This window comes from Hyperoodon ampullatus (assembly GCF_949752795.1).
Source record: "Hyperoodon ampullatus genome assembly, chromosome: 10".
NCBI classification, from domain to species: domain Eukaryota; kingdom Metazoa; phylum Chordata; class Mammalia; order Artiodactyla; family Ziphiidae; genus Hyperoodon; species Hyperoodon ampullatus.
In genome coordinates, this window is record NC_136923.1 from 77410613 (window position 1) to 77425016 (window position 14404).

At 44.6% G+C, this 14404-nt stretch overlaps 1 protein-coding gene across 2 annotated transcripts in view; it reads right to left on the reverse strand.

Moving 5' to 3' along the window:
• Nucleotides 1-14404, reverse strand: part of ADGRF5 (adhesion G protein-coupled receptor F5) — a gene marked incomplete at both ends in the record, with an annotated part of 58427 nt that overhangs the window by 21751 nt on the left and 22272 nt on the right. Inside the window, 6 exons of one of the 2 annotated variants that reach the window (XM_079713621.1) lie at nucleotides 3230-3433; nucleotides 4421-4642; nucleotides 8403-8545; nucleotides 9404-9462; nucleotides 11545-11654; nucleotides 11786-11962. In XM_079713621.1, the coding sequence (XP_079569747.1) occupies nucleotides 3230-3433; nucleotides 4421-4642; nucleotides 8403-8545; nucleotides 9404-9462; nucleotides 11545-11654; nucleotides 11786-11962 (915 nt within the window). The remainder of the gene's footprint in view (nucleotides 1-3229; nucleotides 3434-4420; nucleotides 4643-8402; nucleotides 8546-9403; nucleotides 9463-11544; nucleotides 11655-11785; nucleotides 11963-14404) is intronic. The other variant, XM_079713620.1, reaches the window with a different exon arrangement.

Consider the following 14404-nt stretch of genomic DNA (forward strand, 5'->3'; position numbering starts at 1 on the left):
CCAATTTTCTGTGCATTCCTACAAGTAGAGAAATCACTATTTAAAATCAGATTTGTCAGGCTTCCCTGGTGGCGCAGTGGTTGAGAGTCCACCTGCCGATGCAGGGGACAGGGGTTCGTGCCCCGGTCCGGGAGGATCCCACATGCCGTGGAGCGGCTGGGCCCGTGAGCCATGGCCGCTGAGCCTGTGCATCCAGAGCCTGTGCTGCGCAACAGGAGGGGCCACGGCAGTGAGAGGCCCGCGTACGGCAAAAAAACAAAAACAAAAATAAATAAAATAAAATAAAATCAGATTTGTCTACGGCATCATTAGGAACACAGAGGGAGGCACAGAGGGGGAGGAGAGAGAGCAGTGGGTGAGGACGGGAACCCTTGGTGCTCTCAGGGAGATGGTGGGCAGCTCACGGAAAGCCTCAGTCTCCTCATGTGGAAAATGAGGGATGGGATGAAATCCGTGGTTCTCACAATAACATCTCCTGTGAAACTGAAGAAGATTAAATTGCCTGGAGCCCAAACGCGGAGACTGTGAACAAGTGGCTCTCAGGTGGAACCTTGACAGCTGGTCTTTTTCAAAAAACAACTGTGGACACCCTGAGGGGCAGCCAGGCTGGGACAGGCCGCCTCTGACGGGGCTGTTTGCCACTTCTAGCTGCTTCTCTAGGTCTCCCCTCAGCCCCCGAGGCAGGCCTGTTTCTAGCGGCCCTTTATAATATGACTTGAAGGCCACAAGGCCGATTTCTACTCAATAAAGAAAAAAAACAGTCTCACTTATCTCTTACTTATGCCCTCCTGGGCTACAAACATAACATTTCAGATGGCACAGAAGCATAACTAATAACGCACAATTAAAAATGTCAGTGGGGTCATTGGGAAGAAAAGACATAAGAAGGGAGACCGTGGCGTTTAAGCCTGTCTCCCCACCATGAGTCACTCAGGGAGCTGCTCCGTGTTGTCATCTACACCCTGACAGTCAGCTAAGAGAGCTGACTTTACACCCTCGTGTAAAGACTCAAATCTCTTATCAATACTCCGCGTGACCACGGGCCCAGGAAGCATGGCAGGCAGGGCAAAGGAGAAGTTGACGAACTCGTCTGGAAACTGTTTTGTCAAAGAGGGAATTAGACTGTTATTTTTTCATCATCACATAACAAGAGCTACGGTGAGAATACAAACGCTGTTGCCTTTAAATTTCCCCAAGTGGTCAGTACCTTCCCGTACAGGCAAAGCTAGCGCTAAGTACAGGTGAACTAGAAGCTGCACTAATGACTATTAGTACCTCTGTTATTACTACTAGTACTATTAATACTATTACTTCTGTTACCATTACCATTTATATCATCAACCCATGCCCCACGATTTGAAATAGGCTCAGAAAGCCCTCCCTGTTCGAAAAAGACCGCCTTCTTAAAGCTAGAAATTCTGTCACTGCAGATTACTTCCTTTCTGTCTTATCCTTTGCCAGAAGTGCTTTGAAAATCCAGTGCAACCGTTTCTGAGAAGATGTAATACATTCACTTCTGGATGCTTTGGGGTGAATTATCTAGCTAGACGGCTTTCTGCTGAGCTGGAAAAACGGGTGATAAAAGAACTGGTGGAATCTGGAGAAAGACTGCCGCAGAGAGGGGACGGCAAGGGAGGTGGAAGGAGGGCAGGGTGTTGAAAGCAGGGGCTAAATTCATCCGAGAAGAAACCCTGCCGGCCCCCGGCGGCCAGCCCTGTGGCAGGAAATCCACTGTTCTGCCGGTCGGTTCAGCCCACCCTGGGCATTACGAATGTCTGTAGCAGCGGTGGCCACAGCGAGGTTCCTGAGCATCTGCACAGCAGACTTCCTGGTTCTTTTGCCAGATGGCTAGGCTTTTCACCCCTCACAGTTGAAAGCGTCTAAGTCAGTACTCCGGGAACTGTGCAAGGTCCTTCTCCCATCTGGCAGTTCCTCCAGGATGCCTACACCTCCTCTTCCTTAAAAATTAGGGAAGTGACTAAATGGACCATATGTCAACATGTTCAACAGTTACCAGATGCTTTTCCCATTCTCTGGAGCACTTTAAGGTAGAGAACAAATGTGCTTTTCAAACTAGATGTGCTCAGAAAACGTTACATCCAAATTGATCCTTATTTTATTTATGATTTAATAATGTCTGATAGCAACGGCTTTATAAAATAAAAGCTCCACCACACTGATGTATTTCATGGGTAAAGCCACATTTTCCTTTAAGGATTTTTTACTAAAAATGTTGAGCAAATAATACTGTCATTTCTTAAGGGAAAGATTGGATCTTGTTATGTGAGGTTTCTAGGCAGAAAACAGTCTTCTGTTTCAATACAAATTCTGCCAGATCAACTCACTCTAGTGTTGGCTCACCAGGCATGTGTGATATAGTTTGACCAAGGCAAAGGCTGTGAAACAAGATGAGTCCCAATTCTTTTCTTTTCCTAATTATGACAAACTTGGATAAGTCATTTAATTTGAACCTCGATTTCCTTATTTGAAAATGGGAGGCAAAAAAATGCCAGCTTCAAACTTGTGGTCAAGTTTAAATGGGATTAAAAGTGATAACATATCTTTTAAACATTGGTTGATCATAAACTAGTATACAAAACAGAATCACCAATGTTATTTTAATTTCTTCTTCTTCTTATCATTCACCAGTATAAACTGGAAGGTGGGGAATTTCCAGTGATATCTCAGATCTGCAAACAGGATCAGAAATTGACATTGGTTGAGAGACACACAGGTTGACAGAGAAAGATATAAAACCAGAGGCATGGAATCAGATAATACAGAAAGAGACATGGTTACAAAGGCAGAGAAGTGGGAAGGACAGACGCCAAGAGGAGAGACACAGGAGTGAGACTCTCGGAGTCAGACCCCAAAGCAAAGCCAATGACCTCATCCTTGGCTCTTTGCTGAAGAGGGAAAGGAGAGGGCAGTGGGGACAAGCTTGTCTTGTCTGTAGGCAAGACACCATGGACCTACGTCATCCCATCACTCCCTCTTGGGTCTTCTCTGTCAGAATCTTGTCTACAACCCAAGCATGAAAATTGTGTTTGTATATTTTGGGAATTTTGTTTTAGAATGGCTAAGCTGGAGTTGGCATCAAACCTCATACTTTTTCAGTCTGGAAAAAAACCCAGCCACCTGACATTTGCTCTTTCACCGACCGCATCTCCCATTTTTACTTGGCCAAGAGGCAAAAACCTGTTTGCAAAAGGGCTTCTAACAGTCTCACCTGGAATGCTTATATTCCCCTCTTGCTTCCATTCCACTTGACTCCAATTCACCATCATCTCACTGCAGCAGCTCAAAGACACAGGATTGTTGTCACACATCACCTTCATGTCTTCATTTGCCAAAATCCGGATGGATGTAACATCTATTTTTTTTCTGAACCCATATTCAAAAATATCTAATGTCAGTTTGCAAATATATTCACCTGTATTGAATACACAAAGGCATTTATTATTACTATTACATATGTCTTAGAAGAATGATATTACATATTTCCTTAGAAGAATGATAGCCTCATCTCATGGGTCATGATGGAACTTCATAAAACATCACTTTCAAAAGCATCTGAGACTTGGTCTAAACAACCCTAAAGGAACATTCAGGAAGTGCAGAAGGTCAAGGCAGGTATTTCTGATGCCATAAGGTAAAAGAGAAGAGAGCTGTTCTCAGGAAAGAGCAGAAATCTGAGTCCTCACTAGTAAGAAAAAAAGTGTGGGAATGCTTCAGAGGTAGAAAGGGAAAATGGGAAAACCTTGGAGAATTAGGAGATCATGGATAATTTTGGCATCCTATTTAACTCTGGGGCAGGTCAGAGTCAACAGACATATGATAGAACCCATGTGTCTGCAGCCCAGTTTCTCATTCAGAGAAAAAGAGATGCTCCTGGTGACATCTAGGTTACGATGGGGCTATTAAATTCTAGAACGTCAGGTAAAACTTATGCTTCTGTGGTTGCTGGGGAGGGACAAGTGGGAGGGATTAAAACAGAGGACAAGAAAATGGGGAGGGGGAGAGCAGGGACCCATATGTTCACTACCTTGATTGTGGTGATAGTTGTACGGGTGTACACACATGTCAAAACTTATTAAATTATACACTTCACATATGTACAGCTTACTATATGTCAATTCTACCTCAACAAGGCTCTTCTAAATTTTTTTTTAATGTTAAAAAAAGGAGTTTACTTTTTGTCTTAGGTTCCAACTCATAAGCTTCAGTAAATGTGGAAAATTATATTTGTCTCCCAAGGATAAATTTGCTTTGCATCATGGGATTAATTTTCAGTTTTGAGAAGCTGAGCTTGGTGACTTCTTTTTGAAGAGGAAAAGGCTGTCTACACACACCACCGCGGTTTGATTCTCTCTTAGCTCTTCATTCCTCTCCTTGCCCTGGTTACTGGATGGCAACCCACCCGCGTCATCCTGAGTGATGTTGTAAATGGTGAGGCGGGACACGGAGGTCATGTTGTTGAGCACGTAGGTGTAGATGGAGAACCTGCTGCTGTTCTGGATGTCGAAGCCTGTTTCCACGTGCTGCCAGGATACGTTGGAGGACAAAACTTCGTTCTCACACGTCAGAGTTACTGTATCCCCTTCAAGGATGATTTCTGGGCTGATGGAGAACTTCGTTTCATCTGGAAACCCAAACAGAAGATATTAGGGTCCCAAAGCAAATAAATGGAATTAATGCTACTCCCTGAATGCCATCACCACTGGGGTTTTCAAGAGGTCTCCATGGTGATGAATGAGGCAACGCGTCTTCCTCACTCCACCCCTGGGCAGCTGGGATGTGAGGCCCCAGAGTGACAGTCTGCCAGCTACTAGGGACATGGTTCCCAGTTTGGGATCTTTGCACACTTAACAGTCCTCAGCGGTACTAATGGGTATCCCAAAGCTATTTTCAATATTTCAAATAATCTGTCACAGACATAGGGAACAGACTTGTGGTTGCCAAGGGGGAGGTGGGGAGGGGAGGGATGGACTGGGAGCTTGGGATTAGCAAATGCAAACTATTATATACAGGATGGATAAACATCAAGGTCTTACTGTATAGCATGGGGAGCTATATTCAATATCCTGTGATAAACCATAATGGAAAAGAATATGAAAAAGAATGTGTAATATATATGTATAACTGAACCACTTTGCTGTACAGCAGGAATTAACACAACATTGTAAATCAACTATACTTCAATAAAATTTATAAAATAAAATAAAAATGCCAAAAAATGTTTAAATAGTCTGGTAGAAAATTGCACATTTGCTTATGAAAAAGCCACCACAGCTAACCTAAACATCAAGTTTCTTTGCTACTGATTTGAAAGATATCAACTGCTTCTTACTGATAACTGATACCTCATGCTGACTGAAAGCTCTGTCCTGTGTCTTTGATGAATTAAGAGTGGGAAAATAAATTAATTTTTACAATAAAGTATGCTTGGGAAATAAGAATGTTTTTAAAGACCTAACACCCATGGGCCCATAAGAGTGGGAGCTTATTAGATACACAGGTCTGTATTTGAATCCTGGTTCTGTACCAGGCATAGCTGTGTGGCCCTAGGGAACTTGCTTACCATCTCTGAGCCTCAGCTCCCTTGTCTGGAAAATAGGGGCAGTGAGCGCTACCACGGGAGGTGACTTGGAGGAATAGTAACTATTCTTATTGTTTTCACAGTAAAATTCTGGGGAACCCTGGTATTAAGCCATCTCACAGACAGAAATGAAAACACAGTATTTGCTATTTTTGTGTGTGTTTTTATGGCTGTCCCTTGTTTACACAACGTGCAGATTTTTCCCTCTAAGCTGTGCTATGTCCTTCATGAGCTCCATGTGTTGAGAAAATCAGAGGAGCTGGGGAAGGAGGTTTGGCCACTCCTCTTTTGGATGGTTCTTTATGCTCACGCCACACCCTGTTCGTACTGTAAACATGGGACTAAAATACCATACAATTAATTTAGGGTGCTATGATGTTCTGGTCAAAATATCAAGGTATCTAAAAATTTCTTATCCCGTTTTTTAGGCTCCTGGATAAAATAAGATTTCAGAAAATTGCATTCAACTATTAGGAAGCAAGGCCATCTGTGAATATTTCATGTGGTGAACTGACCAGGAAAGCACACAAACTTACGTTACTTACTATGTGGCCTTGAGCAAATGATTTAAATCTAAGCCTCCATTTCCTCACCTGTAAAATGGTGATAATAGTATCTACCTCACAGGATGTATGAAGATGAAAAATGTGTAAGACACTGGGTTGAACATAGAAAAGATACAATAACCATGCCCCCTTTTCATCAGTACCATTGCTAATTACAATGATCAGGAAAACTGCCGGTTTTCCATGGTTATATGGAATTGATCATAAATATATTGGGAGTGATTAAAGAAAGGGGTGTTCTGGTTAAGGGACCCTGCTGATTGATCAAACATCACTAGAGGATTAATATATGGCAAAATAAAAGGGACTATTCTGAAGATTGCCATGTGCCTTTCCTGTTTCATGAAGATGGACTTAAAAATAATTTCCTGATGCCACCTCATTCATTCAGCATTTTTCTTTCTTTTTCTCTTCCTCTCCCCTGCACCCCTCACTCTTACTGCCAGATAAAATTATAATTTAAGAAAAACCCACCCAGGGACTTCCCTGGCGGTCCAGTGGTTAATACTCTGCGTTTCCAATGCAGGGGGCGTGGGTTCGATACCTGGTCGGGGAACTAGGATACCACATGCTGCGCAGCCAAAAAAAAAAAAACCTACTCAGCTACTTGACTTTTTTGGATACTTGTATTCTGGATAAACCCCACTAACCCTATGGAGAGCAGGCTGGTATTGAAGCTCCCGGGGGGTGGAGTTACATGTGACATAGTTCATGGTCATTGGTCTAAGGCTGTGCGTATCAAGGACAGAGATGAATGTAGATTCTCTTGCAAAAAGGGGCATCGAGTGTCATTCACAACAACTTCATGGCTCTTTGGAAGAAGAAGCCACAGACACTAGAGCACTTTTGTGGTTTTGGACTGACTGTCAGCCACCGGTCAGGAAAACTGCTGGATACTTATTCCTGTAAATGTCTGATTATATTCAGCACAACTGAAATTTTGGGGAAAGAGTCATCATAATTGAAGCTCATGTATGCTAGAGCTTGCTATTCTCCTGTGCCCTCAGAACCATAAAGAAAAAATTTTTTTCAGGCCAAAGCATCTGCCGGTTGGTGGGATGGCATTAGGGGTCAAGAAGGGGTTGGTGATGCTGGGATTACTTCCATGTGAGTCCACACCTGGAGGCCACTTATTTCCCTGCCTTGAATTTTTCAGTTTTCATCTATGAGGTTGCTGCCTTATTCATTCTGAATTTTTATCTTGCTGTTTTTCTCTTTCTTATGTTGTAGCACTTTCTTACCGTTGTGTATATCCCTTTCAATGTTTTATTTTTAAAAATGATCCGATGTCTAAAAATATTAGCAGCGAATGTAAAGAGAAAGAGTATGAACCTGTTGTAAGGATGGTCTGACTCCTGAGAAGGGGCACTTTTCCTTCCAGCTGTGCCTCAGACAATCCCTTCAGTGCCCTCCCCATGGTGAACTGTGTTGTTCCAAAGAGGAGTCACCTTCACTCTGGAACCACGGACCTGAGTTAGACAGAACACCTACCGGCCAGTGCTGGTCCACCAGATCTCTGCTCAGTTGGCTCCCCTTTCTATCCCCCAAGTAACAATCGTTCCACCCACCTAATTCCACAACAGAGCTCAACTCTATACCCCATTTGTAAAATGAGGGAGAACATCTACAATACCAGGACTCTTACCACCACTGCATCTGATCCAAAGCAGTGTTTCTCAAACTTTCCATGCATCAGAATCACCTGGAGGGCTTGCCGAAACACAGACTGGCCCAGGTTGGTCTGGGGTGGCCCCAAGAATTTGCTTTTCTAACAAGTGCCAAGATGATGCTGATGCTGCTGGTCTGGGGGGGTCACACTTTGAGAACTACTGCTCTAAAATAACAACAGTTCCCCTAGTCAATATCAATGCATTTCATGAATATCCCCCACTTCCACCACCACAATGTTAGTTCTACTTTTTTGGAGGTTTTGGGTCTGTTAAGTTAAAAAAAATCCATAAACCCAGATGGCTCTGTGGCCCCCTTGTAAAATCTCTCCCTCCTGGGACCCCTGCCCCCACCGCTTCCCCTGTCGCAGTGATATTAGCAGTGTAAGGAGGCTCTGAACAGGCCTAAGATGGGGAGAAGGCACCAAAACTCTATGCCAGGAACTGGAGAGTCTCTCTCCACCGACGACACTGTAATGTGATTTCCCAGGTTTAAGCATGATGATAAATGCCGTTACCATATCTAAGTAGAATCTACATATTGGAAAAATGTAGCGATGGTCTACTTACTGCTGTAAGTAACCTGGAAGGAACTGCTATCCATCTTGTAGGTCTGATTGAGGTTCTGTGTTACTTGCTCGTTTGCTTTGCGCATTAATTTAGGTGATGCTGCTGTTGTCGTGACTTCATACACCACAACCACACTTCCAGGCCTGGATGGAGACCAGTCAGTTCAGTAAAGCAGTAAGTGATCTGGAAGAGTCTAGATCCTTATGGTTTATTTGCATAAGAAAACAAAATGGCAGGACGAGCCTGGGGACTTTATCTTTAAGGGTCCACTGAAATCCAACCTGTTTCTAAGCTCTAGCTGAAAGCCTGAGGCAGGACTCGAACACTCAAATGTCTGCAGATGGGTAACATCAATGACTGGAATAGCCAGATGGGGCGGAGTGAATTGAATCCTACAAGTGGGTCAAAGGATATAAGCCACAAGGTAGAGACTGTTGTCACACAGTCTGCTGGCCCAGGTTACCAGCTATGCTGAATATCCAGTGAAGCCAAAATCCTCAACGTTTCTGTAAACATTCTTTGTTTTTTAATTGGCAGCTAACTTTTTGGAACACTGTGCAAACACACTTAGGGCTGCCCGGTGCCTAACTCCCCAGGAATGCATTCCCATGACAGTGTGCAACTCTGTGGCCATGGCTAGCTGGCTAACTTTTTTTAATAAAGGCATCATTGCATGCATGACTTTATTTCATTTTTGTATTTCTGACTTACCTAGATGGCAAACGTATCTCACATCTTTGTTTGCAAAATTCTTGCATGCATAGAATGAACACAAGTCTTTTTCTCACCTTCCTTCTAAGTAGGTACATCTCTAAGGACTGAGCTACTGTTCTCAGTGTTTCCTTTCACTTGAAGCCCTGGAAATCTGACATTGTCTTCACCTTTACCAAACTGCCCCCACTGGGCATCCCAGATGGTGACCTTCTAACGGGCTTTTGCTTTTTCACTAACGTTTTGGTATCTGCCATTGGATAAAAATGACCCAGTTATAGCATTCTTACCTGAACTCTGTCACTGTCACCAATTTGAAGCCTGGTAAAATACTGTAACCCTTCCAGAACTGGAAAATAAAGCAAGACAAGTGTCACGGATCAAGGTCCACTGAGAGACGGGTCAACAATTTGAAACAGAGTGAAAAGTGTCTATTTCTTATCACCCTGGGTAAAATGCTCTCCTGTATATTTTGTTAGCACTAGCACTGGCAGATCTTTGAAGAAGTAATTCCTATCTACCTAGGTCATTCTGGGTTCTCCAGGAAGCAAACACCAGAGTAAATGTGCAAAAAATTTACTTAGGGAAATGCCTCGGGGAAAAAAATGGGAAGGCAGTGGGGAAGGCAGGGAGAGCCATCAGACCCGAGTGAAATTGTACAGGAGGAGAAGCTGGATGAAATCATCCTAGACTGAGCCTGGGAAGGTTCAGTACAGCCTTCAAAGGAGTCCCACGTTTGCTAGACAGACCCGCCCTGCTCATTCACTAGCAGCAGGCAGCCAGCACTGCCGTGCGGCAGCAGCCGGGGCCCTCAATCAATTGCATTTCCTGTAGTTGGAAATCTTCGAGGTGCCTTCTTGCGGCTGCCACACTGCCGGATCGGATCCCTCACTTAACATATCACAGCTTTGGTTGAGACAATGTGGGTTGTTTTTGGGGTTTTTTTTGTGGTACGCGGGCCTCTCACTGTTGTGGCCCCTCCCGTTGCGGAGCACAGGCTCCGGACGCGCAGGCTCAGTGGCCATGGCTCACGGGCCCAGCCGCTCCGCGGCATGTGGGATATTCCCGGACCGGGGCACGAACCTGTGTCCCCTGCATCGGCAGGCGGACTCTCAACCACTGCGCCACCAGGGAAGCCCCGCCAATGTGGTTTTTACTTCATTTTGTTTCCCTGAATTCCAACCCCACAGGAAATTCAATTTGAATCAAGTCATATTTACAGGGCGGATGCCATGTGCAAAGTGCTGTGTTAAGTATAAGTAGCTGGATGGGTGAGATTCAAAGATTAATATGTAACTCTCCTTTTTTCCTCAAAAGTGTATAATTTAGTGTGTCATGTGTGTGCATGAGGAGGATTCTCATGCTGTGCAGAACTAGTACATGTCGGATATGCAAATCAGATATCCTACAGCTCTTCTGTATCAGAGTTTCATCATGGCGCCCATGAACAATGGTAATATTTGACTGGGTAAGCAGGAGGCTGCTCCTGGCTTGAGGCAGAGGGCTGGCTGCCCAGAGGGTTAAGAGGAGTCATTACCTCAGCCCACCTGTAACAATTTGTACCACACCAGTTGAGAAGCTCTATTCCAAATGAATTGACTCAAGCAAAGCATTTAGGTTTAGATGAATTAATCCAATGTAAAGCCCTTAGAATAGTGTCTGGCACACAGTTTACACTGAGAGAATATCCTCTTTTTTTGCATGAGTAAATTTACATGTGTGTACAGTCTTTTTAATATTCTTTTCATTACGGTTTATCACAGGATATTGAATATAGTTCCCTGTGCTGTACAGTAGGACCTTGTTTATCCATTCTATATATAATAGTTTGCATCTGCTCATCCCAAACTCCCAATCCATCCCTCCCCTTCCCCCACTCCCCCTTGGCAACCACAAGTCTGTTCTCTAGGTCTGTGAGTCTGTTTCTATTATGTGGAATCTACAATATGACACAAATGAACCTATCTACACGAGTAAATTTAAATCTGCCTTAAGTGTGAATGCCTTGGGACCTCCAGTGTAGAGTGGTGTGGAATCCTCTGTGCCAGACTTGGGGTGGTCTGCACAAAAGATGTTAGGGGTTTCACCCATGTGATGTGTGAAGATGAATAGAAATGCACCATCTGGTGCTTCTAGACCGGGTTCTTGGACCTTTTAGCAGGTTTCTGTGAGTTGATGCTGCCAAATTTTATGTGAATCAATTCTATCCTGGGAGGAAGTTCCACGTATAGGTCAAGATGGTGTCCAATCATCCCCTGAACACTGTCTGATTTGAGCGCTTCTTAATTCGTCATCCCAGAGGTATAGAAATAATTTCAACATTCACATTCATAAATTCTGACAGATTCAAGCAAACGACCCACTGTAAATGCAATAGATTCAGTTCAGCTCAGAGTTTGTTGGTCAAGAGCCTCCTGGGACCAAAACTCACCGCTGTTTCCAAGTCAGTCTTGTAGGACCTATAGAGGGCAGAGGAAGAGTTCTTGAGTTCTTCTTGAAAGCCCACATTGAGTCTGACTGACATTCGCAGGGTAATATCTGCTGAAGAATACAGGGCAATATTTTAAAAATCTCATGTCAGCATTTGAGTACACACAGGACAGAGAAGTGTTTGGCTGAGTTGATATCAAATAGCCACTCAACAAACAAACATTCAGTGAGCAGTGACTTACCTCCCTGGAGCTGGCAAAAAGGTCCCTTGGGAGGCAGTCCCTTAAGGAGACTGCAGTGATGCCCTGAAGGGGAGCCATCATGCCCTTGACAAGTGAGATTGTGGAGGCACCTTTCCTGAGGCCACTTATAGCCTTTCTCACAGGAGCACCAGATTTCATTTCCAGTAGGTCTGCAGACTGTCATCAACCAGAACAATGAGGAGAGAAAAGGTAGTTACCGCCTTTGTGTTTATAGATGTCAAGTATTTATACTTGTAGGAAACGCTAACTCCACTTCATATTGCCCTTCTGGGAAGTTCAGTAGTACTGCATGAGATTCTCATGATTGCTGTACTTGTCACCTTGCTGTTAGGCATGGCCATCTAAAAGATGACAGCTCTGACTATCCCAGGGGCTGCCTACAATGATAAAGTGCTAAACAGATTCCCGGACTAGAGGGTATGGCAGCCAGCCTCCAAGATGGCACCACCCATCCCTGCCTCACACCCTTTTATAACTCCCTCTCATGTTGTACTAGGGTTGGTCTGTGTGACCAAGAGAATATAGAAAGAAGTGGTGGTGCATCACTTCTGAGATTAGGTTATAAAAGACACTGTGGCTTCCCTCTTGGTTATGCTCTCTCTGATCACTTGCTCTGGGGGAAGCCAGCTGCATTGCATGAAGACATGTCATAGAGAGGCCCACGTAATTAGGAACTGAGGTCTCTAGCCAATAGCCAGTGAGGACCTGAGGGCTGCCAACAACAGCAGGCGTGAGCCTGAAAGTGGGTTTTCCAGGCTCAGTTGAGCCTTCAGATGATTGCAACTCTGGCTGACGGCTTGACTACCACCTCATGGGAGACCCCAGAGCCAGTGCCATCCAGCTAAGCTCTTCCTGGATTTTTGGCCCTCAGAAACTGTGTGACGTAATAAACATTTGTAGCTTTTGTTTGGTTTGTTTTGGGGTTTTTTGGGGGGCCATTCTGTGCGGCTTGTGGGATCTTTGTTTCCCAACCTGGGATCAAATCCAGGCCCTCGGCGGTGAAAGCGCAGAGTCCTAACCACTGGATCGTCAGGGAATTCCGAGGTTTTTTTTTTTTTTTGGCAGTACGCGGGCTTCTCACTGCTGTGGCCTCTCCTGTTGCGGAGCACAGGCTCCGGACGCGCAGGCTCAGCGGCCATGGCTCATGGGCCCAGCTGCTCCGCGGCATGTGGGATCTTCCCGGACCGGGGCACGAACCCATGTCCCCTGCATCGGCAGGCGGACTCTCAACCACTGCGCCACCAGGGAAGCTCCGAGTTTGTTGTTTTAAGATGCTAAGTTTGGGGGTAATTTATTACGCAGCAATAGATAGCAAATATAGAGTATAAGTAAAAATTCTAAACTTGTGCCTTTTACATGTCAAGTCAAATGTGAACAGCCCAAACAGACTCCAATCCCGTTAAAAACTGACACTGAAAAATGCTCTGAAAACAGAGGGGTTGGAATTTATGTCTAAAACTGGACTAAAGCCACACCACTGTGAGCTGTTTGTTCTGCAGGTGGGCATCTAGGCAAAGGCCCACAGAGTGACCACCCAAAGGAAAGCCATCAGATAATTGTTCCTGAAATAGGAGGGACAACCAAGTCCCCTGGAATCCTTGGACTCCGCTCCCGTCCTGTGCTCCAGCAGCGGGAGGGGGTGAAGCAGAATCAGAAGGAAAGGAGGAAGTCAAGGTTGCTAGTCAGTGTGGTGAACATTGGCCGGGGATAATTCGAAGGGAGCCAACAAGATCCCCTTTGTCAAAATCTCTCTCCCGCTGCAGTGAAAAGCATTTTTTTGGTTGTATTATTTTCGTTGTTGTTGTTTTTCATTTACTTATTTTTGAGATGGATGTGGAGGTGATATTCGCAGAACTTTTGACTCCATGTAAAATACAAATGTGCCTTAAGAGGATGGCAGAAGCGACCACCCCTGGACCACCTACCACATTTAGGGCTTGACACACATTGGTCAAAAAAATCCTCAGTTTTCGGGCTTCCCTGGTGGCGCAGTCGTTTAGAGTCCGCCTGCCGAGGCAGGGCACACGGGTTCGTGCCCTGGTCCGAGAAGATTCCACATGCCGCGGAGCAGCTGGGCCCGTGAGCCATGGCTGCTGAGTCTGCACATCCGGAGCCTGTGCTCCGCAACGGGAGAGGCCACAGCAGTGAGAGGCCCACGTACCGGAAAACAAACAAACAAACAAACAAAAAAATCTTCAGTTTTGTGTACTATGATTAAAAATGCCTTTCAGATAACTAATAAGAACGTACTAAATAGCACAGGAAACTCTATTCACTGCTTTGTAATGACTGATATGGGAATAGAATCTAAAAAAAGAGTGGATATATGTGTATGTATAACTGACTCACTTTGCTGTACAGCGGAAACTAACATTGCAAATCAGCTATACTCCAATTCAAAAAAATTGATTAATAAACATGCCTTTCTTGAAAGGATCATAAGGTAAGCTGTTGGAAGAGTGGGTGGGGGGGGCACAGGAAGAGGGGAACGGAGAAAATTTGGGGTGCTTAGATATGAGTATCATGGTCAGTAAGTCTAATCTTCCTCACCCAGCCATCCCATTACCTCCTCTCTGAGGTCAACTCTCCCCGGGCTAC